Here is a 22,165-nt window from a genome sequence, read left to right as displayed (position 1 = left end):
GGTCACAAACGTCTGCCACTCATTGCATAAAACAGCTAGCCTAGCAAGCCAGACCCGTACAGCAAAAAGCTGTAGCCCCGGAGCAAATTCATTTTGCGGGCGTCTAGATTTCTAGGCTATAGAACAGCATCTTTACCCCTAAATTAAGTCTTAGATTTGCCTTTTAGTCTAATTAGTTTTCTTCATGTGGATTCTGAGATTTGCTCGCAGACTTTTTTTTTTTTGTGGCTAATTTGCCAATGGTATGAAATTCTTCACTAAGGGATCGAACAATTCATCTCTGTAGACTGTAAATCACAGTACACTGAAGTTAGTTGAAAACTCTTTATTGATCCAGTCACAGACAACTCTGTTGCATCTGTAATAAACGGTATAAAAACACGATAAAGAAAATATACAACAGATTTTTAGCACCAGGTTCTCCAACAAAGGGCTGATGGTTATTTCTCACAGGAGTGAGCCCCCCACCCCACCTACCTTAAGCTGAATTAACAACCATAGTGACAGACATATATACAAGGGTAGTCAGGCACAATACTCTTTACAGGGTTGAGTTTTGAGCTAAAAGCAAGACATTTTGGACCCACATGTCTTCCAGCACGTGGCAGGAAAACAAACCAATCCAAAAATGTGTTTATATTGATCAACCTTGGTCTCAAGAGCAGTAGGCCTAGCAGAGCTCCAGTGGAGGCAGGCGTCTCTTGCTGCAACATGAGGGGAAAAAAAAAAAGAACTCCAGAGGAACAGCAATACATCTCAAGTCTGCATTTCGACAGTAAATAAAGTTTGAAAAAGAAACAACATTCTTTAATGCTATCACTACTGTTAGCTTTTTGTTATTTTTCTGCTTCTCTGAAGAGTTGGGGAAAAAAAAGCAGGTGCGAAAACAAAGTTTGTTTAGGGGTGATACCCTCTAACCAACGGGAGTAGACCTGAGCCGACAAGGCGCCTCAGGTCTCGATCGGTTGAAATCTCGACACGTCTCAACGTGGCGGCGGAAAAACAGATGGAGAAACATCCCGGGCCATCGGTGCTCGTGTACATCCATTCAATCTGTCAGCAATAAAATCATTTTCTACACAATGATAAATCATCTGGGTTTGTATTGCACCAAAGAGACTCTCTAGGTTTACAGTAGGGGTTGCTAGTGGGACACACAATGTGCAAAATATAGGAGGAGGAATCTGTATAGTGGGAGTAATAATCTCAGATGGAATAGTGCAAGAGGTACATCTGGCAGCGACATAACAGCTGTGGGTGAAAGTGAGAGACATACGGATAAGCTCGAGTTGAAACGAGGCAGATCCCACAAACCAACAAATGAAGCAGGAACTGCGTTCTACAACTGCATAATGCCACTTTCTTCATGACGTCACACACCTCCCTCGCGGGATGTTGGGACTGAATGTGTTGCCAGTGGGAATATCCCATTTGGTGCTGAGATTTTAGAAGAGGAGAGCGCAATTATCGCAGTGCACTACAGAGTTGTACAAGTGGAGCCCAGACACAGCGTCTGGAGCAAAGACGGGGCCGGGGCGGGTCCTCACATGTCCTTCATTAAAATGTGTTTTTTGGCTACTTACAAGAAGAAAAAGACAAGAAAAAGAAAGGGCTCGGATTGACAAAGTTTAGAAAGAATTTCAATATATTTTTTTTCAACCAAACCTATAATATAGTTAATGAAAATCATTGAAGAATGCTAAAGTGAGAATTGTAATAAATATTAAAATGATATGCTTGGCAGGTTTTAGAGCAGGAGTGACTCGAAGAGGTAAAATGACATAAGGAGGTGTGTTCTGGGGGTGAGACAGATATTTCTCAATGCGGTCGAGCTTCCTTAAAGCACGGCTCCACCCACGGGGCTCACATTAGCTTTACCTATCCCAATAAAACTCCGATGTAATGAGTTGTTCTACGACACAAGTTCAGATAGACAAAGGCAAGTTGACCAAGGGTGAAAAAAAAAAACTAAAACAAACAAACAAACAAATATGTATCAATGGATAAAAATAGTGCAACATCAAGCTTTTAAGTTAGACTGCTACATAACTGCTGAGTGCAAGACTGACCCATAGTGGGATGGTCAGTCCACGTGGTCAGCTCAACGTCCAAAGGCACCATATCTAACCACAGTCTCTTTCCCAGGAAGAGGAGGCCTCGTGCTTCACCTAGTTTCCTGCCGGAGTTAATGAAAACAAAGAAAAGAAGAACACAAGTTCATTTTCAGGAGCATTTTTTGCTTTTTTTTCAACTTCAATGCATAAAAAGTAAATGTCTTGAAATTGAGGAAATGAAGTAAAGTAGTTACCCAACACAAAGTCGCACCATCTCGGCCCAGTCAGGCCTCTCATTCGCGATTGTCTCAACATCTTCGCTGGTGGCGGTTGTGGCAGATCAGTCGACACAACCACGGGCCCTTTGTATTTGCCCCTCTGCCTCCCTTCTGCCACTGCATCCTGCTTCTGCACCGATTTAACGGCAGAAGCCGTCTGCTGTCTTGAGGCGGTCCCCTTACTTGCGCTCCTTTTTCTTTCACTTTTCACAGCTTTAACAACTCCTACCAGTTCCCTCTCATTCCCTGCAAAGACATATGCAGAAGGTGACCCATCATCCAGTGTCACAGTACAGGAGTCCCACTCCTCTTCGGTTGACTCACTGTCTGGGGAGTTGATCTTCCTCAGAAACACCCGGCACTCCTTCAGGGTCTCGGGACTCCAGGCTTTGGAACAGAGCTTCTGCTCTTTGTGTATGTCCACGAGTTCCTGAGTTTGGTCGGCAGAACAGGTGGCAGAGCTGATCTCGAGACCGGCAGAGAACCGATCTTTCGCTGATCTGTGTAATACTTTACGACTTAGTTGTAGTCCAGTTGCGGCAAGTCCCTTTAAGCAATCTGTTGCTGCATTTCTTTTCTTTTTGTTCCACTGCTTCTTTTGCCATCTCTTCCTTTCTTTACAGGTTAGGAACCTTGACCTCGCTCTAACCAGAGCGGCCTGATATTTACCAGACGAGCTGCACCTCTGCCACAGGACTCCGAGACTGTGTTTGCCTCCCGCATAGCTAGGAACAAAAAGCTGTCGCCTAATCTTATTCCTCCTCCTCAGTTGCTGTTGAGCCTGCTGATGTTGCAACGGACTTTTTGGCACAGTTGCGGCAAACTTCTTGACGTGCTTGCGGAGTCGCTCCGCCTGAGGACTATGGCAAACGCTTTTCTTGTTGGTAGAACGAGGGAAGTGCACCAGTTCGTAAGGATTACGGGAGCTTGCTTTCTTGACGATAGCCAGAGACTGAGTCTCTGTGGTCTGCATGAACCAGGAGCAGATCTGCTGCATGCTGCAGGACCTCGGTCTGTTAGGTGAACAATCGAAGAGCATTCGGACCACAGAGGAATGTTTAGACTTTGCCGTTAATGAGCTGTTCCCTTTATTGTCGAGTTTGGTATTAAAGGTAATTTCTTTGCCTTGGTTCTCGGCAGCGTCTGCAACCCATGTGTCAGAGATGACGCGTATTCGCCGCGCCAGCTCCTGGTTCAACGTGTCTTCCTCAGCTGATGCCGCCCACCCCCTTAGTGTCTTACTTGGGCTAAAGACTGAGTCTGCCGACGCCTCAGCCACTTTGCTCAGATCTTGAGAAATGCTCGCTCTCACTTGTCCGCAGAGCCGTCTCTTCTCCCCGGAAGCGTCTACACCGCACCGTTGCTCCCCTTGTCTCCTTTCATTGCTTTCCTTGGTTAGCAGAAGCTGTTTCGAGCGCCGCAGCAGTGCGTTACTGCGGCTGTATGATCGAAAACCGGATGTAGCAACAGCGTGCAGGAAATGGATGGAGGGTTTTTTCACCCTCATCGAGTGTCGCACTGGTGCAGACTGATTTGGGAGTTGCTCTTTACATTCGTTCTTTGTTTCTACCCTTCCCTGCTTTCGAGTCCTTTTGCCTGTTAACTGACGGCTGATTGTCCAGGGCTCTTTGGCAGATTTCACTTCTGACAGGAGTGCTTTCTTATGAAGTTGTATCTCAGGGGATTGCCCGGTATCTTGATTGATCTGAATTTTGCGTTGCCGAGGCGACACTGTAGTGACCGTCACTGAGATTCCAGAGATTTTAACTTTTGCAGGTCTGCCTGGTTTCCTGGAGGGTGTCGACTCATCCCGCTTCTGACATTTAACGTTACTGGTAGACTGAGGAGCCGGCTCCATTGCAGGGATGCCGAAGCTTACTTCCTCTGGGGCTGTTTTGATGCTAGCTAAGCTCTTCTTAGAACGGTGCAATAAAATACTCAAGTCGCTTTTAAGACCCACTGTTTGCAACGCATCACTGAAGTCTGTTTGCAGCTGGTCAAAGCCCTCTGACACCATTCGCTTGTTTCGTCTCGAACGACCGTACAAAACGGTTATTTTGAGATTCTTGTTCACATTGTCCTCAACATCAGATGCAAGGAGATATTTTCCGTCTGACGATTTTGCCTCGAGCACAGAATCCACAGCCCTTTGCTTACGCGGTCGACCAATGGGCCTCTTCGCTTTTTGTTCCAAATGTGGTCCCAGCTTCTTTGGCCGGCCTGGACGTCGTTTTGGAGGAGTGGTTTCATTGAGAGATGGCAAGTCACTCGGGGATCGCCGAGTCTCAGTCGCAGACAAATACTTGGGTGGAGTACTATCGCCAGATTTTCGGAGGGCATTTTTAGGTGACGAGGAGGCCGACCTGGGCGAGGAAGCCAATTTGGCAGGCAAAGATGCCGACTTGGCCGGAGAGGATGTAGATCTCGTTCGTGAGGAGGCAGATTTTGGTGGCGAAAGAACAGATCTTACTTGTGATGCTGCACACTCGTTGCTCTGGCTTTTGTGCTTCTGAGGTGTTCCTGCCCATGAGGACTCTTCACAGGGGTCAAAGGGTTCTTCTGCGTGTGTACTGGAACCTGCTGATTTGAGACTATATTTAACTCCCTCCTTAATCTTTACTTGTGATACAAACATAAGTTTAATTGGACTAGTGTACTGGATTTGGTAAGTGGAAGGGTTCTCAACGCAGGTAGGCTTGAGAGAGAAATCGATATTTGATGGATTTTTGGGTATGTTAGAAACCTGTAGTGTTTTTGAAAATGATCGTAGTCTCCTACTTGGAGTGCAGCTGCTGCCTTCTATTCTTTTTTCTGGGCTGGGTTTTTTAAACACCTCCTCTTTGATTGGCACTGCTTGCGGCAGGCCCCGACACTGCTCTTGTATCTCTGCGTCAGATGTTTCACACTGCTCTTTTTGTGTCGATTCAAAGGCAAGCTTTCCTTTGTGCTCCTGTGAGGACGGGCGGGCGTCAGGTTTAGGCTGGGCATCAGGTTTAGGCTGGACATCAGGTTTAGGCTGGACATCAGGTTTAGGCTGGGCATCAGGTTTAGGCTGGGCATCAGGTTTAGGCTGGGCATCGTCAGCATCACTATTTTTGGTTAAAGAATGCGACATGCTAGATGTCAAAGCCTTGGAGTTTTTTGTCGTGTCGTTCAAGATGCTTTCAGGGAAACTTGCAGCTGAGAACATTCCGGGGTCTGTGACATAAGAGGAAATCCACTGTGGAGGGACTTTACTTCTTGTGGATCTTCTTACTCCTCCGGAGCGGTCTGACTGACACTTTTGTCCCTCTCTAACAGCACTATCAGAATCTTTACCAGGTGTGTTGTCTTTACTGAAGCTTTGAACTGATGGAGCTTCTTCAAGGCTCTTATCACATGCCACACTGATACCTTTACAATCTTCTCCACAGAGACTACCATACTGAGTCATGGTTGCAGTCACTGTTTCCACAGGTGTTTGTACATGTCTTGAGCCTTGTGTTCCATCTCTGCTCTCTTGCTCGGCCTGGTGTATCAGAGTACTTGATAAAACAAGCTCTTTTTTCCCACAAGATATCTCTCTTTCTCTCTCCTCTCCTTTAACAAGCCTGAGTTCTTCTGTTACTATAACTGCCTGTATCTCTTCTTTACCTTTCTCCCCGTCTCTTTCTGCGGTGAGCTTGGTCGGTGTTCCCTCCCTGTGGTTCTCCACAGGTTCTACACCAACTTCAGTTTCTCTTTTAGACACCGCTTTATTTAGATCAGGGTCTGATGAAGTACCTGATGAAGTTACAGAAACAACAGACACATCTTTGAGTCTCGCCTTCTTTGCTGTGGATCTCTTTCTCCTATTGTAAGACTGATCAAACATGGCGAGATCCCGTTTAATTTGTAAAGTATGCCTTCTGGTAGAAGCATCATCAGCACGGGTTGCTATAGCAACCAAGACCTCCTTGCGTCGACGGGAACGAGTATTAGGTGACTTGGGCTCCCTGTTGTCATGTTTGTCGAACAGCTCGCTGAGACTGTAGTCGCTAGCACTGCCGGTGTGAAGCACCGTGGTGATGATTTCAGTCAGATGAGCGTCGGCGTGACGCTGCAGGCTCTGACTGGTAGAGGGAAACTGTGGCTGCTCCTTCTCAGAAACATAGTTGCCTGTGGAAAGAGGAGCAGGGTCTTTGTCTAGAGAGGTGATGATCTCCAGTTTCTGACTGAAGCGATTCACAACCTCTTGCAGCGAAGACCCGCCTGGGTTCTGCTGAGCCTGACTGACACATACAGGACTGCTTTTACCCGCTAGGTCAGCTTCCTCCACTTGTCTGTGGTGAAGGAGGTACGGTGGCTTTTCGTCCATTTTCTTATCGAAGTCTGAGGGGATTGGGGAAAGAGGGGGAGGAGAAGGGCTCTGCTCCCTGCTCAGGACAGGACAATGACGATCCCCTTCTCCAATGCATCCTTCCACTGTATTCTTGACGGGTCGCGGACAGATGTGGTTTGGATAACACGAACAAGAGTGCCCGTCGTTTTGTTTACAACCTACTGATGCGCATAACCTAGATGAGGGAGAACACGACGAGAACTGGGATAACAGAGGAGCAGATACAAATGAATTCACCATGTTGTTTATGTGGCCCACTGCTTGGCTTCGGCAGGCAAGGCAGTGCAGCCTCTTGGAGCACAGAACGTTATAGCTCTCCGTCCTGCACCTCTGCACACAGCTGTAGTTTGAGCCCCGCTGGCCTTCACTGTTACAGCCCCTGAAAGAGTGATGATGGATGCTGCAGCTGGACTTTGAGGCTCCTGAATGGTACGCGGGGCTGCAGTGAGTTTGAGGATCCCAGTCAGTTGAAGGGCAGCACAGGCTGGGATTGTGGGCTTTACATTCACTACAACTGACTGAATGAGGTGTAATGTTATCCTGTGGGCTTACGCCACAGTGACAGCAGTGGGATTCAGTCTGACCGACTTGTCTGCGATGAAGGAACGGCAGCAATTTTTCCTGGTGCGCTAGCTTCAGGATTTGATAGAGTAAAGATTGGTGAGCTGGGCAGAGAGAACGTAGAACAGCTTCCAGCGCAGAACTCTGACGAAACGTAGTCCCTCGCAGTCCCAGATCTCCCATTTCTTCTGTGACAGACGACAGCCGGCAACTATAGGGCAAGAATGCAAAAACTGGGTTTAGGAGGCTTTACTCAACACTGAGCCGAGGTTCAAAGAAGAGACAACAAAAATGATGCACAGAATTCTGATCTTTATATTTTTCTCAGGACAAACCCAATAATCCTGCTTCATCTCCGACCCCTCAGTGTTTTTTTGTTTTTTTTGTCTTCTACTGCAGGCTACATGCTGAGGTTAATTTTAGCCTTCTGTGAATTAGAAACCCTGTTCCCAAAAGGTTTGGAACTCTGTGTAAAAGGTAGAATAACAGGAAACAGTACAGACAATAAATGTAATGCCCATAAGACACTAAAAGGAAAAAAAAAAAAAAAACTTGAGCTGCTTTCAACACCACAGCAGTTTTTTCTGAAAGAAGTTCGTAAAAGGCATTCTTCTTTCCTCAAACATTTTTCAAAACCACAGTAGCCTGCTGCTACTATGATGGGAGTTTCTATGTGGGGAGGGCAAGTTGACCGTTTTTAAGACTGGAATTTGTTAGCGCGAAACGTCAGTCCTTCTAAAAACAACTGTCCTCGTCAAAAGTTAATTATCTGCAAGACTCTGAAGCGGACCCTGCTGTGAGGAAAATCATAACAGGAAACGTCTTAAATTAGTGAACTGTTTTATTGATGAGCTGCTGAAGGCAAATGTCGACATTCTGCTGAGAGCAGAAGGAACGATTGTTGGAACGCTCAAACTAAAACGTGTTTTTTCTCAACAGCACCTTTTCCAACAAACCGTTCAAAAACACCCCATCATGTTCAAATCAGCATTTTCCGCTGCAGAATCAACTTCGGCAGCTTAATAACATTTAAATGCAATTAAAGTGTAACACATTTTAAACGTTTTCCAGCAATTCAAGTACCAACCGTGCAGGGACTCAACCTGAATGTAGCATTACATTCGGTAGTGTTATTGTTGAGCTTGTGGCAGTTATCGAATCAGTTTCTACGAACCGCTCAAATAATTTAACAGCAACTTAAGCACTAAACAACCACAACAGTCAGGAGTGTAATTTCTGGACTAAATAAATTATAGAAGCAAATATTACAAAAGCGTTCATGCAGTTTGTAGCAATACACATATCACGTGATATGATCAAAGTGCTCCTTTAAAGTTCAAAAAACCACTACTATCAAACCAAAAATCACAGTTCTTACACACAATCAATAAATAAGTATGCAATATTACAAACAGGCTTCTACAATAAAATGTCTAATAAATCATAGTGCAATGATTAAGTTATGCATAAATATCAGATTCATATCAAGCTGCTAAACGGATTTGCCAGCAGTGCAGAGAAAAATGTTTTTTTTGTTGTTGTTTTTTTTTAAATAAAATACAACCTTCATTTCAAAGCCCAGGTGCTTTTTTCCCCCCAGAATATATTGCAATTAAGCCTGTACAAAAAGGTTTTGCGATTTCTCAAAGGGTCTGTGGGCTTGTTTGCAAACTGCCCCCTGGAGTTGCCAGGGAAACAGGCAACATGTACCCACATACATTCAGGAATATTAGTGTAGCTCCCAGAGTTACAAAGACTAAAATGCCACAAACTGTTTGTGTGCCCCCCCCAACCAACAAAGTGTTTGTTTTTGTTTTTTTAAAAAAGGGAAAACTACAGCTTTATGATTACCCTCAGAACGATCAAAGATAACCCACATAGTTAACATTTTCAACCAAATTCCTAATTACTTTTGACACCATCAAATGGCTTTGTGTATCATCAATTTGTTACACAATTAAAGTGTTGCTAATGTCAATAAATTTACACTAGGAAATGTTCCTGGAGAGATAAAGAGCTATCAGTGTTCCTAAGCAAGAGGAAATCTGGTACCTTAAGACAAAAGACTTGATGTGAAACCCAACACGGGGGGGGGGGTGTTCCAGGCAGTTCAGTTAAGTTCAGAGGTATATGTGACAATGAGGTTAGTGAGTGTAAGAAACTGCCTGACATTCCAGCAGAAACAAATCAAAGCAGCTTTGTGTGGCTAACCCTGAAATGCTGCTTTGGTAGTAGCATTAGAAATGGAGATAGGCCCATCTGAGAGGCAGAAACGCAAGTAGACGCAACATTTAGCTTTTTCACAACACAAAGAAACAAAGCCTCAATAATAATAATAATAATATGGTCACAATGGCAACTTTTCACTAAAGCCTTTCACTACCATAGCTTTAAGTCGCCAACACGATTCACCATCAATAATAATAATGAAACCTATACATGCAACATATGCTAATCTGTCTTTTAGGCTCATGCACTTTACTGCATCTTTGAATCTTCTGTCGCTATGAGTTTTTGACAAAGCTACGCATAATTGTGTCAGGAAAACAGTCCAGTAAAGTTAAGCAGCAGTCATGTATGAGGTTAGCATTAACACAGCTACAGTAGCAGAGTTAGTAAATACACGTGATAATAAAAGGAACATCCCTCACAAACAGTACACAAACATTAACGGACATTTCCCAAGCTTATCAGCGCACATTTTTTAAACATGCTGCGCATTTGCATTCCAACTACCCTCAATACAGTGTTCAGACCAGCTCGCACTCACGAGCAGGGAAAATACGTGGACACAAAATGGCTTTAAGCTGATCTCGAGTAAAAACTCACAATTAAGATGTAGCCACCACAGCATTTTGTACTGTACAATCTCCCTGTTTGAAGAGGTGTCTAGCAATAGCAACGAGGTTCTAACTTTTGACAATCATCAATGCTCCCTTAAAGAGGAGCTTTAAGAACTGAATCAAACCTGAATAACCTAATAATTTAACAACTAGCGAATGTGAGAGTCACACTTTAATTCGTAACTATAAGAGGTCCACAACTGTGTTTATCATAATTGATCCTCAGCAGCCTTTTAGACCACATTTGTGGTCAGCTTCTCCTAGAAAAGAAATCTTTTAACGGCAAGAAATACAGCATGAAAACCAAGTCATGGCCCAGAGGGCTTAATGGAGAATGATGGCATGTTTTTTTTTTATCTCATTACTGCCAACAAATCCCCAAACAAGATTAAAACCAGTTTTTGAATGCTCCTCACAAGTGGTGCTGCAACCTATTTGAGTAAATGGGTTAAAAAATGTCTAAAATTTTTCAGTTTGGGATTTGTTGACAGCAAGAAACGGATAAAAAAAGCGAGCTAAATTCTACAAAAATCTTTAAGTGTGAGTAATAAAAACTGTGAGGAGTCTGCCGAGTTTGGCAGCTCCTGTAAACAAAACTGCTCTTGAAAAAAAAATGCTGCATCTAGCAGACGCTTCAAATACAGCCAAGGACTATGCTAGAAAAATACAGCTTAAAGTATGACTATCACATTACAGACAAACAGTTAAATGACCTGAATATCAATATCCGTGTATTTCGTAAAGGCAATGTGTTGTGTTTTAACAAGTGTCTCCAAAAAGCATTTATCTTGTAAGAGGTGATGTGTTCAAGTGTTGAGGAGTTCGAGGCGTTCTGAGGTCTAGAACCTCTTTGTGTCGGCAGCTGAGGCAAGACTTCCTGAGTTAGCGGAACTGGTCGGGGTACCAGATCCGGATAAGTTGGAACTGGATGAACAAAAGTTAGATTTCTTCTTGGGAGGATTCTTCAGTGTTCCAGTGCGCTCTTTCACTTTGTATTCCAGTGTGCTGTGGGGCACGCCATAAACCCCTTGGGCCTTCGAGACACTCATGCGACCACCCATCACCATAGTGATAGCCTCTTCCATCAGTTCATGATCATACTGACGATATCTCCCACGTTTCTTTCTAGGTTGCTTATCTTTATCGCGGCAACCATCTTCTGACTCATCCAGTGAAGATCCACGTGGTCCCAGACGATAAGGTGGCTGGCTGGCGCTGCCCGGGCAGCCTTGTGCCAAGTATGGAGGTCTGAGTTTGAAGAGCGATGAGGGTCTGGCAGATGATGTAGACAAACTGGCAGTACCCTCGGTTAATGAGGTACGTTGATGTAGGTTTTCGGCCACGCTGGAATTCTCAGCTGAGACCGACTTGTTGTAGTCAGACATGGAACGAACCTGAGGAATACGCAGGGGTGCAGAGGACTCCAGACTAGAGGCTGGGCTAAGTGGGGGCTGGAGAGGTTCCCTGAGCTGGGAGAAACAGTGAGGGAGGGTCTTTTGTAGACCACTCTGCTGATAGAGGGCAAAAGTAGACAATGGGAAACTCAAGTCTCCATTCTCCTCCGCACCTCCCCCAATTTCTGCTCGCTCTGCCCACGCAGCCACCTTTTGCAGAACAAGACGGGCTTCGCCGCCTAACGTTGATGACATCACATTGTATGATGTCACTTCATCCCTGAAATCTCTGCTTCCTGATGTAAGTTGGCGCAGCAACCCCTGCCTCCCCTCAGCCCAGCTGTCCAAACCTTGCCTCAGGGTTTGAAGGGGTATTCCATAGAGTAAAGCAGCCCGCTGCTCCTGCAGCCTCCCTGAACGGATATCCTTCAGGGCCTTGGAAAGCAACCCTTCTGACAGCTCCCAGCTCCTCTCAGTGTACTCCTTCTGCCTGTGCTGCCTCCTAGGGATGGGAGGACCAAACAGCAGGGTCAGGATGGAGGAGATGGAGGGGGGTTTGATTTTGGCATAGGGGACAGGGGTGATGTAGACCCAGGGGTCCACTCCTTTATGCCTTGTGTTGGTAACATCACTGCGACTGTTAGTTTCATGTCTGTATGATTTCAGTTTGTTTCTGGGCCCTCAAACACACACTGCTGCTGTGTGTCTGTCACGCACACGCATTCATTGTGTGTGGCAAAGCCTCTTCACGTCCAGGTGGGACAGTCTGTGAATGGCTGGGGTTACTTTGGCGCCCACATTTAACCCCTGTCGTTTTGTGATTTCCAGTGAGACTCCTACATTCTTGAAAGTTGAATATTCAAACTCATAAGTGGATCAGTAAAAACGGAAGTAAAACCATTGTGAAGTACTGCAATGTTCTCGTTTTACAATCCTGAGCGGATGGCAAATATGGTAATACGGCCTGTGCTGTGACGTTACCGGTCAAGAGATAAAAGAGTCAACCCCATAAAAAGCAAAACAATGAACACAAACTAGCTCAGAATGACTTGTAATTACGAATTCACTTCAAGAAAATAGAAGTAAGGAAATGATTCGGGCAGAGGATATATCAGCTGGCTCATTTAAATAAAGCAAGTTAAAAAAAAAAATTAAAAAAAAACAGCAATATACGACAATATTGATGCTAACCTACACTGTCATGCTCTTGACTTGAGAGAACAAGCTGTGGTCAGCAGTGCTAAACTAATTTAGTGGAATTTCCTCACATGCAATGATTTAGTCCAAATGAATCTTGACCAAAATGCTTAAATCAAGTAAATCTTTTGTTGAATTTATGAGGAACTCCCAGGTTTAACGGTAATTAGATTTCTTTCGCATTCATTTGATCACATATTTGCATACCAAATTATAGTCAAAAGCAATACATTTTCAACAAAACTCTTACCCTGAGGCTTTGTGATTAGATGACGAAGCTGCTGAGCTGGCCAAATTGCGGTAGGAGAGGTCGAGTGCGCCATCTGTTACAAGACAAATCAATTTAATAATGTCCGGGTTGGAATTTAAGTTCCTCTAACTCTACTCTCCAGTCAGAAAACTTTTGAAGGTGGAACATTTCTATATAGGCTTTAAATTCAAAATTGCTTAACTTACCTGCTTCAGGCTCAATCTCTTTCTCCTCCAGTGTTCGGCTCACTGTGAGGTCCAGAGGGGCATCCGGGGTTTCTGACAAAGGTGATGAGGTCCCTGTAACACCATTTGTACCGTTGCGGAGCAGGCACTTGGAAGCATACTCCACTGCAAACTGATGTATCATCTTCTTCATCAGCTCCTGGGCAACCAGAGGTATGTTCGAATCACAGTCTGTGGGCACATCTGAAGAGCAAAAATATGGATGGGAGTCAAAATTATGTTAGCCGAGTCAGCGACCTAACTTTATCAGCTTATCAGATCAAGCATAAATCAGCTAACTGGTGCATCTGCTTTGTCTAGTTTAGTAAGATAACACTAGCCTTTTAGGCCAAATTAAAGGTTACTGCTTCCCCGATATGCGAGACATGTGTGTCTGACAAATGTGAAGCTGACAAATTGGCAAAATTAAGACTATCAAAACAGTCAGCAGAGGCTTTATACTTGGAATGGAAAATATATCCCCTTCAAAGCAAGCTACTAATTTGACCAATAATTAGCCAGCGTCTAACGCAGAAGACAAGCCAAATCATTCGTTAATTTAGCTAGCTTTAGCATGCTAGTAACCACATCAGTAGACAATTTAGTCAGCTGCTAGCCTCAGCCTCAGAATGATAGTTACCGGCATAGACATGCCAATTAACTATCTAAGCGTGTGGTATAGCGGATCACCAGCATTTGTATACTAGTAGATAGCCTCACTAATCTAGTGTCCAGCCAGTGCAATAGATGGTAGCCATCATTGGTCAAATCAGTATTTGGTTTGGCAAGTATATAGCCACTGCTTACACCATACATGTAGTGGGATCAAATCAACCTTCCATTCAAAGAACAGCATGGATAGCTCTTTTGAGGATACTCTGCAGGAGAATCGCATGTCTAGACGTGCAGACCAATTATTTGACAAACTGAATGTGTATGCATGGCAAACTTCAGTGTAGCTGACTCAAACTGTACAGGTACCACCATCTAGAAGGACAAAATAAATAATGCATTGTATAAACTTTGCAAATGTCAATTCAAAATATGAAAAATTAGACAAAACAGCATGTGCGTTGCCGTGAAAACAAACTGGAAATGTCCAATCTGTCTCTGAGGTAATAGATAGAACCTTAAAGCCACTCATTTATAAAATATACAAATAGCTTTGTTTTTGCACACAGAATCATCTGAAAACCAGACTTTTTTAGAGCCTGAGGTGCTCAGTTTGTGTGTCTAACTTGACGAAAGAGCGCGCGCACACACTGAACGGTATGCTGGCTACGCTGTTTTTACAAATAGTGAAAATAATTAAGAATTACCGTAATAAGAGAACATTTTTCCTCTGATCATCAACTAACAATAATGAACTGATTTTTAAAGGGAGTCTGGTGACCATCTGTGACGGAATTCAGACCGTGAAAGATCCCTCGTTGCGAAGCCCTCTGGAGAAATATTTACTCTAAATAGAGATAAACGCTTCCTATCCTAAACATTAAATTCACTGAGGGAGAGCCACCCCTGTCCTAAAATGAAACAGCAAACATCATATTGGCAACTTTCTCAATCCACAACACTCGATTGTTCTTGTTCGTATGAAGGCGGCCTGAAATAATCTCACCATTTCAAACACGCATTGATTCATTTCCAAGACAACTTTTCATTAGCAGAGAAGCCTGATGTAACAATAGTGTGGTTTTAAAAACTGGAGCGTCTCTCTCGAACCGTTTCACTTTCTGCCAGTTTTTTTTTTTATCTCGTTCATACGAATCGTTTGTTCTTTTCTTGCAATTGTTAAACTGGAAGATGACGTACTGGGTATTGAGGATAGAAACCCCTCAGATCCAAATTTAACAGTGTGGCCGTTCAGCGCATTAAGCAGTGATTGTATGGAGAAGGTTTCAAGTTTGAATCCTAATTTGGTCGTCATTTATACAGGCAATCTTGGTGAAATCCGGGCTAGATGCTACTGTTTTATCAGGGTCTTCAACTAGGCTATAGTAGTCTACAAGACGTTCACTTTAAACCAAATTTAGCCCAGATGTCTGTGAATCTCCAGATGTGTTTTAGAAATCTTTTCAACCAAGAAAAAAAAAAAAGCTCTGCGGGTGCTTTACTCGTTTTTTTTCTTTTCTATCCAAATCATTTCATGTGTTTGTTCATTTAAAAAGAACAATACCCTGCAAAATGAAAAAAAAGAAAAAGAAATTGACATTGTAAATAAAAATGCAGATTTACCTGCTCAGAACACATAAACAACATCAAAAACTGTCATTTCCAGGTTACGAGCTCTTGGAAAGAAAATAAAATGAATAAATGTTGCAACAACTGTAAAAACTTGCATTAGAAAATTATGGAATGAATGATGAAAAATGATGGAAGCGATTTTTTTCTTTTTTAACAGTGAGTTTCACAGTAACTGAAATACAGATTGTCATAATCTTAAATCGTCCGTGCGACTCCTCGCAACAACAGTGGTTGTGGCCTGCTGCTGAGTTTACCAGTGATGCAATACATACAAAGTTTTCCACAAGTGCCAGCTGCTGATCAAACAGGCGACTACTTGTTTAACTCCAGCGATTTAGTAGTTGTGTTAATATGTTTAATACTTTACAGATGTGCATTCTGTTAATGCTGGTGCTGAGATTTGCACAACCTATCTTTTTGGCATCAGATATACGTGATATTTTGGCGAACAATTGTGTTTTTCTTTCTATTTTTTTTGTTAAGAAAGTGACAGACCACAACTGAATGAACAACATGGTGTAGGTGAAAAGGAGGCAAACTCCAGGAAAGGAAGGGGAGAATCCCACTGACTGGAAACTGGATGGAAACTGACTGGGAGCAGCAATTCTAAAGGGCTAACATAGATCCCCGCATGCTCTCTGTTGCATGTTAGAGCATTTCACTGCCCCATAAGTGCAGTCTCATAAAAAACGAGGGAGTTGTGATGGAGCTGATGTTCTCATTTTTGCTTTGCCATGTTGTGGAAAAGACACAAGTCAAAGTAGACATGGATCTGCCATTTTGGTGGCACAAAACTATCATCAGGATTGTCCAGTGCAGCTGTTGTCTGAGCTTTTCACTTGTCCTTTATGGTCTTTGGGGCGTCGTCCTCTTTGTTGTGAAATCGACTTATCAGCTCTAGCCAGCCCGAGTTAACTTTCAACCAATAGGCATTTGATCAACATATAAGCGTCACATTTAGAGCATGTGCGTTGTTTTGAAGACTGCATGTCTATCAGTCTGCAATGGAAAAAATATGCAATGCAAATGTATACCATTACCCTACTTTTTTTCTTTTTTAAAAGGGAGGGAAAAAAGGCCTCTGAAAAAAATAGTTAATAAATATAAACAATTAAACTGTTGTCCAATTTCTTAAACAAATTTCGGTACTACTTGCAGATGTATTGGCATCACAGCTACAGGTGTATGGCGTCATTTTTGGCACATCAAAAGTTGATAACGTTTTGCCATGTGCAACATGGCGAAAATAAACAGCCTCACCTTTCTTATGAAACACAGCTTGGAGGAACCTGTGTGCTGACTGGCTGCTCTCACAGATGGTCAGGGCCTGACAAGGAGAGTAATCAGAGGGGGAGGAGGGAGGTGACGTGGCTGCAGGTATTGGATCCTACATGGAAAAAAAAAAAAGGACCAAATAATTGATAGATTTTTCACTCCTGTGTAATATCTGGCAAGAACCAAACATCGCTGACTGGGCACTTCCAAGGCAAAATACTACCGTTATTAGTTGACAACCTTTTTTGACAAGTATTTTGGTCATTTTAAATAATTAAACACAATACCAACAGTACGGTTTTATATTGTCTTGTCAGCACGCTGTAGCCCCATGAAGAATTAAACACAAAAATTTGACTTTACTGTTGAATACTGGTGATGGAATCCCAGGTTCTGAAGAACTTACTGGTTGACCCTCTAAGAAAGAAAAATCAACATATCCTGGAACCATATCGAGGGCTCTGGTGGCGATTTTTTTTCTTCCATTCAATAATATTCTTCACCTTGCTATCAAGGTGGCTAAAGCGAATACATTTTCTTTGCTCTTAGATATTAAGAATTCACTCCCAGAGATCCCAAATATGGCTTTCATAGGGCTGGGCTGTAGGTCTAAAACATCAGGCTTCATTTAGGAGCCCAGATACTGATGTCCAGAACTCTCTCAGTGTAGAAAATGACCAAAACATGTGAGACAGGTTTGTCCACAGCGGCCATATAAATCATCCATGTTAAGAGTATATTTTGGCCAGGTTGGCCTTATCACAGAACTTTAAACTGAGTCAGATCCAGTCGTGCACACGAGGAGGTTCCATTTACCAAGGTCAGTGCCCCGTCCCGTTCAGCATCTGATAACTGAGATCCCAGCTCTTCTTCCCATTTTGTTTTTATGTGATCAATGGATATATTGTTGAATGACATGATTAGATTGTATATATCAGAAATGTGACCTCTCGAAGTTCAGGGGGTTTATAATACTTCATCCAAATGTGAATTTTCAGGTAAATGTGGAAATGATGAGAAATGTGTCTGAATAAAGTCGCGGACCTGAAGAAATTGAAAGAAACTTGATTTAGAGATAGTAGTTGGCAATCTTGACAGCAATTCTTACACTGAGTTTGTCCAGTGGAAGGTTACAGAATGAACATTGAGAGCGGCTTGCTTCTGGGGACCAATCACCTACTTCTTCAGGTTCACAGTCTGAAAGAAGAAAACAGCACACACACTAATAAATTAGCGTCAATCATGGATCAAACAAACTCCTACTGGAGTTTCTGTACACATAATATGATAAGAGTCAATAGTGGTTTCCAAACTGCATCTCCACAGAGTTTTATAACATAAAAGCTCTTGGCAAACTGCTGACACATTTAAAAACTGTACTTTTGGCCATGTGTGATACAGAAGCCCCCCCCCCAGGTCATTTAAGACAAGTGAGTAGATATGCAAGCTTACTGCTGTCATAAACATAAAATGTCTCAGTTTTTAGGACGGGCAACATGTGGAGCTCAGATCTCTTCATCGCAAGGCTTTACCAGGTGGAATCCAGGATCTACGTTATGGGCCCAGATCTTGTTCTCAGGTGTTGAGTTCACTGTCATAGTGGATATCAACACAAACTAGCGGCGGGAGGTTTTCTGTGAAAACCCTACCTATGCAGAGGTCAGATTAGAAGCTGGCTTTATCGTGTACAATGAGACACAACAGTCTGCGGCTTGAACAAGCAGAGTATGGAAGCCTGGGGCGACGGAGTGCATCCCACTCAATATTTTCACTGAGCAGCTCATCACGAGTTGCCTTGACGATTGGAACAATGAAGGGTTATTGTTCATGCGAGTACATACACATGAATGGGGGAGGGGACATAACTTTGCAATGATCAGTATACCTATAAAAGATTCTGTTTCGGACTAACATAATGAGGAGAGTAGACAAAATCAGATTTCCCCGCAAAAATAGAATGTTTCCAACCTAGGCAATATTTGAGGTCGTCTCCATGGATGCGTTTATTTTTTTTTCTTCAAAAAGAAAAGAAAGAAAAAGACTGGCGACTGGATGGCCAACTTCAAGAGGCCAATCAACTCAAAATCTAGACTTTTCAAAAACATAATCTGTTGACTTAGAACACCTTTAATGAACAATTAGAATACAGCATGTTGTGGAAGTACGTTTTATTTAATCCTTATTTATTGTTTTTTGTTTGAAGTGAGACGCACTCACTGTACCCCGCCTCACGCCTAAACTGCAATTTAAATGATGGACAGGGCCACCCGTTGGCTGGCGAACAGTCCCAGTAATAAATTATGTCAGGCAAGTTGCTTTGGCTGTTACTGGCCTGCTCACACCAGTGACACTGGGTCTGCACTGCTACCCCCATGATGCATGCCACAGATTGGAAAAGGATTGAACATCCACCGTCTCATTTCACGTGCGATGCTGGTCTTGAAGCTTGTCCTCAAATCTCTGACAAGGAGTGGTTTCTTGCTATATTTTCACTTTTATGTTTTACTTAAGCCAGCAAATTGGCAAATAATGTCAAGGAAGTATTAAAGGCCAACAACAGTAGGAAGAAAAGGTGGTCTACTGTCTCCCAAAAAAATATCACAACTGGGTGTAAGTGCCGAGTTCACTGGCGGCGCATACATACAAAATATTCCAAAAGTGCCAACTGCTGATCAAACAGGTGACTACTTGATTAAGTCCAGTTGGCTACTTTCAAAGGTCTACAATGATTTAGTAGTTGTGTTACTATGTTTAATAGTTTAATAATAGCACTTGCTTGTTTTTTTTCTTGTCCTTGTCCCCCTTACCGGACAGTAACAATACATCAGAATACAGTAACACTTTGATGAACTAGCACAGGGGCCAGTGGCAGATAATGCCAGATAATGACTAAAATATGAATGTTCCTCCAAGCGAGCTAAAAAAAAAAAAAATTCTGAGCCATGGACTCTTCAGGAAATACAGCAGATTGATATAAAATACACTTAAGTTGTACATCCAGACCTCATTTATCAACTGATAAAAAATATGGTTACAGTATCCCCTTGTGTTCCTGAGTTACAGCATTGAAAAATGGCCAGAAAAAGTGTTTTAGTGGGACACTATGTCACCGTAACATGGATATTTTGGATACAACATAGCAACACGTAATTTTCTGTAAGGCATTTATACAAAACTATGTGATTATCAACATATGACTCCTTTATGTGTCACAGTGACCCTGAATTTAGACCACCAAAACACTGTGGACACCCAACCCCCCCTCTTTTTCCTTACAGCAGATATTTTTAACATATCGCAGGAAATGCGCCGGTCTGTTGACGACAGCTGCATTTCACGTGGGAGAAGGTCTTAATATTGTGCATTCTTGTTCAATGTCAAGGTTTACTGGGGAGCTTAAAGGAACTAAGCCACATCACAACTCTGCTTTTCATGCAGTGATCAGGAGCATTTTGTTATTTCTCAGTCATATTTTTCAATATAAATGAGCATCGTTACACTTTAAAAAAAAAAAAAAAAAGAAGGACAATACTGAATGCGGCAGCTCAATCCCTCATGAACCGTTAGAGATTCTGCTTTACATTGCAGCAATTACTATGTATGTAGGGTTGGCATGTTAAAAGATAAAGAAACAACTAATGGATGGTTTGGTATGGATATAAAAAATTACTAATGTGTTTAAATGTACACTATCAATAACCCACCAACAAATAAATTGAGGTCTTTCAGCAGCATTGGGCCATAGATTCCCTCCAGAATACATTCAAACCCTGCAAGACAAAATTAACAGAGTGTCAGTTCTGATATGAACAAGACGCTTGAAATACTAGACAATTTTGGTACAGTCTGTTCCATCAGTTTCAGCTTTCCATAAAACCAAACAAGGTCTACGAAGAAAACGTATTTTTCCTGACAACTGTGCAGCTACAACACGTTATAAACTTCAGAAAGACACTTTCAGTGATTATCAGTCTCCACTTAGCCAACAGGACACAGAATTATGGACAGCGGTGATGATGATGTGATTTTATGTGAATTCGGATTTCGGTGTTCACGATTAATCGGGATAAACAGTTTTTTTTTTAGACTGAGCTAGCCTTGCGTTCATACTCCAGCTTTCCGTAGCATTAAAAACTGTGTTCAACATAAAATTAAGCACAGAAAAAAACGCGACAAGGGACTCATGAAGCGAATACTTTTATTACATTGTACTGACATTAGCTTTCCTAACGCATCAACAGTACCCTCCCCCAAATGACAGCTTAACATTTACCTTAGCTTAGCATCGTATTATCATAGCCAAAAAAATTGAGTGTGTCAGTAAACAAAGCCCGATAACATCAATAGTACATTGGACAAACAAAACGATGCGCCTTAAAGATGGATGAATGAAACCTTCTCGGTTACATAAAAACGCCTAAAAGAGCCGACACCGGTGGGCTGCTAGCTAGCTCATGGGACAAACAAAGGGAGTCAACACGTAAGAGCTATCGAGTAAATGTTAGCCGCTGCTCTTCACCTCCAATGGTGCTATGGGCTACTAGCTAGCAATGGTTAGCTAGCTAGCATAAGCTAGCAATACAACATAGCTCGATACAGCGATCCCTCTGCTGTTGGGCAAAAGTCTTTGAATTCCACAAATTTTGTACAATAAAACAAACTGCTTATGGTTCGTACCAACGCAGTGGACCAGTCTGTGTCGCCAAGAATCAAGTTCCCGCCGAAAACCTTTCCTTTCTGCCGTGCATTTGGTGCACTGCACGGCCGCCATTCTCGCTCCTACCCCCCTCTCTCTCCCTCTGTTTTAGCCACACGGAGAGGCTGCAGCATACCGGCTGTGGTGCCATCAGTGACCACCAGGGGAGCGTCTTCTGTTTGCTTTTAGGCATTGAATTACCAGCCATCTGTGCCCACGATCGTTCACCATTTACGTAGACATAAATTGTAATGTGCACGTGCATTTTTATTGCTCTTTAATCAACTTGTGCAAGTAATATATTTCAATTCAATTCATTTTTATTTATATAGCGCCAAATACAACAAATATTATCTCAAGGCACTTAGATAATAAAGTCCAATTCAAGATATCTATCTATCTATCTATCTATCTATCTATCTATCTATCTATCTATCTATCTATCCAACAGATTGCACCGAAACTTGTCTTCAGTCCAATCTCCCGCCCTGAGCGTGCCTGAGGCGACTGTGGAGAGAAACGACTCCCTTTTAACAGGAAGAAACCTCTGACAGAACCAGACTCAGGAAGGGTGGCCATCCGCCTCGAGCAGCTGGGGTTTGAGAAGACAGAAAGGGGGGGGGGGCACTGTAACACCATTCAAAGGATATCTGTTGGAACAGGGAAACACGAGTTAATGACTACAATAATGTCACATATACATAATGTCAATTCTACTTTCAAGCACAGAAGTTCCGCAAGCAGAATGTTTACCTTATGAAGGCCCTAAAGTAGCCTACTGTGAGATTA

At 42.8% G+C, this 22,165-nt stretch overlaps 1 protein-coding gene across 2 annotated transcripts; it reads right to left on the bottom strand.

Annotated features, from left to right (window-relative positions):
* Positions 1-335: 335 nt before the first annotated feature.
* lcorl (ligand dependent nuclear receptor corepressor-like) lies at positions 336-21,474 on the bottom strand. 2 transcript variants are annotated; one of them, XM_075462869.1, is made up of 8 exons: positions 21,358-21,474; positions 20,385-20,450; positions 17,789-17,877; positions 16,666-16,792; positions 13,144-13,365; positions 12,938-13,010; positions 2,309-7,464; positions 336-2,176 (listed from the first exon to the last, which is right to left on the bottom strand). In XM_075462869.1, exons 1-8 carry the CDS (start codon positions 21,449-21,451, stop codon positions 2,169-2,171), a joined length of 5,835 nt encoding a protein of 1,944 aa, XP_075318984.1. In that variant the 5' UTR covers positions 21,452-21,474; the 3' UTR covers positions 336-2,168. The 2 variants fall into 2 exon arrangements, with proteins under 2 accessions (XP_075318984.1, XP_075318985.1); XM_075462870.1 differs by lacking the exons at positions 336-2,176; positions 2,309-7,464 and adding an exon at positions 8,077-11,992.
* Between the last annotated feature and the right edge of the window lie 691 nt (positions 21,475-22,165).

The sequence above is a fragment of the Odontesthes bonariensis genome, chromosome 4, assembly GCF_027942865.1.
Source record: "Odontesthes bonariensis isolate fOdoBon6 chromosome 4, fOdoBon6.hap1, whole genome shotgun sequence".
NCBI classification, from domain to species: Eukaryota; Metazoa; Chordata; class Actinopteri; order Atheriniformes; family Atherinopsidae; genus Odontesthes; species Odontesthes bonariensis.
This window is presented reverse-complemented; position numbering and strand designations above follow the sequence as displayed.

Excerpts from the sequence above, each read along its gene's own strand:
- lcorl (XM_075462869.1), bottom strand. The coding sequence starts at position 21,451 with ATGGCGGCCGTGCAGTGCACCAAATGCACGGCAGAAAGGAAAGGTTTT. Across the intron at positions 17,878-20,384 it reads AGACCTCAATTTATTTGTTG|ACTGTGAACCTGAAGAAGTA; the intron begins GTGGGTTATTGA and ends TTCTTCTTTCAG. Across the intron at positions 7,465-12,937 it reads TCTAATCACAAAGCCTCAGG|TTGCCGGCTGTCGTCTGTCA; the intron begins GTAAGAGTTTTG and ends CTTGCCCTATAG.